Source organism: Calcarisporiella thermophila (assembly GCF_041956535.1).
Source record: "Calcarisporiella thermophila strain CBS 279.70 unplaced genomic scaffold VTP21scaffold_44, whole genome shotgun sequence".
Lineage (NCBI taxonomy): Eukaryota > Fungi > Calcarisporiellomycota > Calcarisporiellomycetes > Calcarisporiellales > Calcarisporiellaceae > Calcarisporiella > Calcarisporiella thermophila.
In genome coordinates this window covers 47,402-49,079 of record NW_027192234.1, presented here as the reverse complement: position 1 = coordinate 49,079, position 1,678 = coordinate 47,402, and the positions used below count along the sequence as shown (strand labels likewise).

At 45.2% G+C, this 1,678-nt stretch overlaps 1 protein-coding gene across 1 annotated transcript; it reads right to left on the bottom strand.

The window, feature by feature from the left end:
- Nucleotide 1: 1 nt before the first annotated feature.
- VTP21DRAFT_8988 (uncharacterized protein) lies at nucleotides 2-1,545 on the bottom strand (the record flags this gene model as incomplete). Its single annotated transcript, XM_069399896.1, has 2 exons — nucleotides 2-52; nucleotides 103-1,545. The coding sequence occupies 2 exons, from the start codon at nucleotides 1,543-1,545 to the stop codon at nucleotides 2-4; spliced, it is 1,494 nt and encodes a 497-aa protein (XP_069245625.1).
- Between the last annotated feature and the right edge of the window lie 133 nt (nucleotides 1,546-1,678).

Genomic DNA, 1,678 nt, shown 5'->3' with positions numbered 1-1,678 from the left:
GCTATAGCCCTTTCTGATACGGTTGAGTACCTGATCGCTGATTTGAGTTGTGCTTATAGCAGCAATTATATGGTCTGGTCTCCTCGACAGTGCATCTGCTACTGTGTTGTACTTGCCTTTGATGTATTGTATCTTTGCATTAAAAGCTTGAAGTTGGCCTGTCCACCTTGTCTGGCGCTTTGTTAGGTTGGGGCGAGACATTACTGTACCAAGGCTAGTGTTATCAGAGTAAATCGTTAGTTCTCTGCCTTCTACATAATGTCTCCACATTTCCAACGCAATTTTGATTGCCAATAATTCCTTATCGTGTGTTTCATATCGACGTTGTGTCCGTGTCAACTTCTTTGACATAAACGCAATAGGTCGTGGAACTCCCTCATCATTTTGCTGACATAACACTGCTCCCACTGCAAAATCTGACGCGTCTGCGTATATCTCAAAACCTTTCTCATAGTCAGGTGGTGATAATATTGGTGTCTGTGTCAATGCCTCTTTTAATTTGTTGAAAGCTTGTTGACACTCCGGCGTCCACTTGAGATCTGTGGTGTTACTGAGTGCACTGGTCAGTGGTGCTGCAATTCTGGCGAACCCTTTGACAAATCGTAGGTAGAAGTTGCAAAGACCCAAGAATGAACGCAACTCTGTGACTGACTTGGGCGTAGGCCACTCCGAGATCGCATCGGTCTTTTTACTGTCAGTTGCAATCCCCTCTCCCGTTATGACGTGACCCAAAAATTCCACCGACGTTTTGGCGAATTCGCACTTTTGCAGTTTAGCATACAGCTTATTCTTTTGCAGGATCTCTAGTACTTTTCGGATATGTGTCAAATGCTCCTGATAATTCTTGCTGTATATTAGAATATCGTCCAAATATACAAGAACACACTTATCCAGAAAAGGTGCAAACGTCTCATTCATTAATCTCATGAACGTTGCTGGTGCGTTGCATAGTCCAAAAGGAAGAACCAAATATTCATATGATCCATAGCGCGTTCTGAAGGCCGTCTTGTGTGTGTCCTCGGAAGCGACACGAATCTGATGATAACCTTGCCTCAGATCTATGCGCGTGAAATATTTGGCACCATGAAGTTGATCCAGCAAATCGTCAATGCGCGGCAATGGGTATCGATTCTTGATAGTTGCCTTGTTAAGTGCTCGATAATCGGTGCAAAGTCGTAACGTTCCATCACGTTTTGGCGCAAATATCACCGGTGCTCCATATGGTGATGTGGATGGTTTGATGAATTCTTTCTCCAGCAATTCATCAATCTGTCGTTTCAGTTCTTGTAGCTCTGGCTGGCTCATTCGGTATGGAGCCCTAGCTGGCGGCTCTGTGCCTGGGATGAGTTCAATCCGGTGATCCACTGCTCTTTGAGGAGGCAATCCAGCCGGCAATGATTCCGGAAACACATCCTTGAATTCATTCAACAAGCCTTGTATCTCAGGAGGCGGAGGCTGCGCATCTACTGGTTTTTGTTCCCCTGTATCGGTTACTACCATAGCATACATCTGCTCTCCCTTCTTGAGTACACGCTTTGCTTGCATTGCGGATATGGTCGAGATGCCTGGCAGTGCTTTTCCTCCAGCATCGTCGATGTGTGTGAACCTATATTCTTTACCGTTCACCTTAAACGTTGCAATATTGGTTGGGTGGTGTACGTTAACATCACGGAACGTC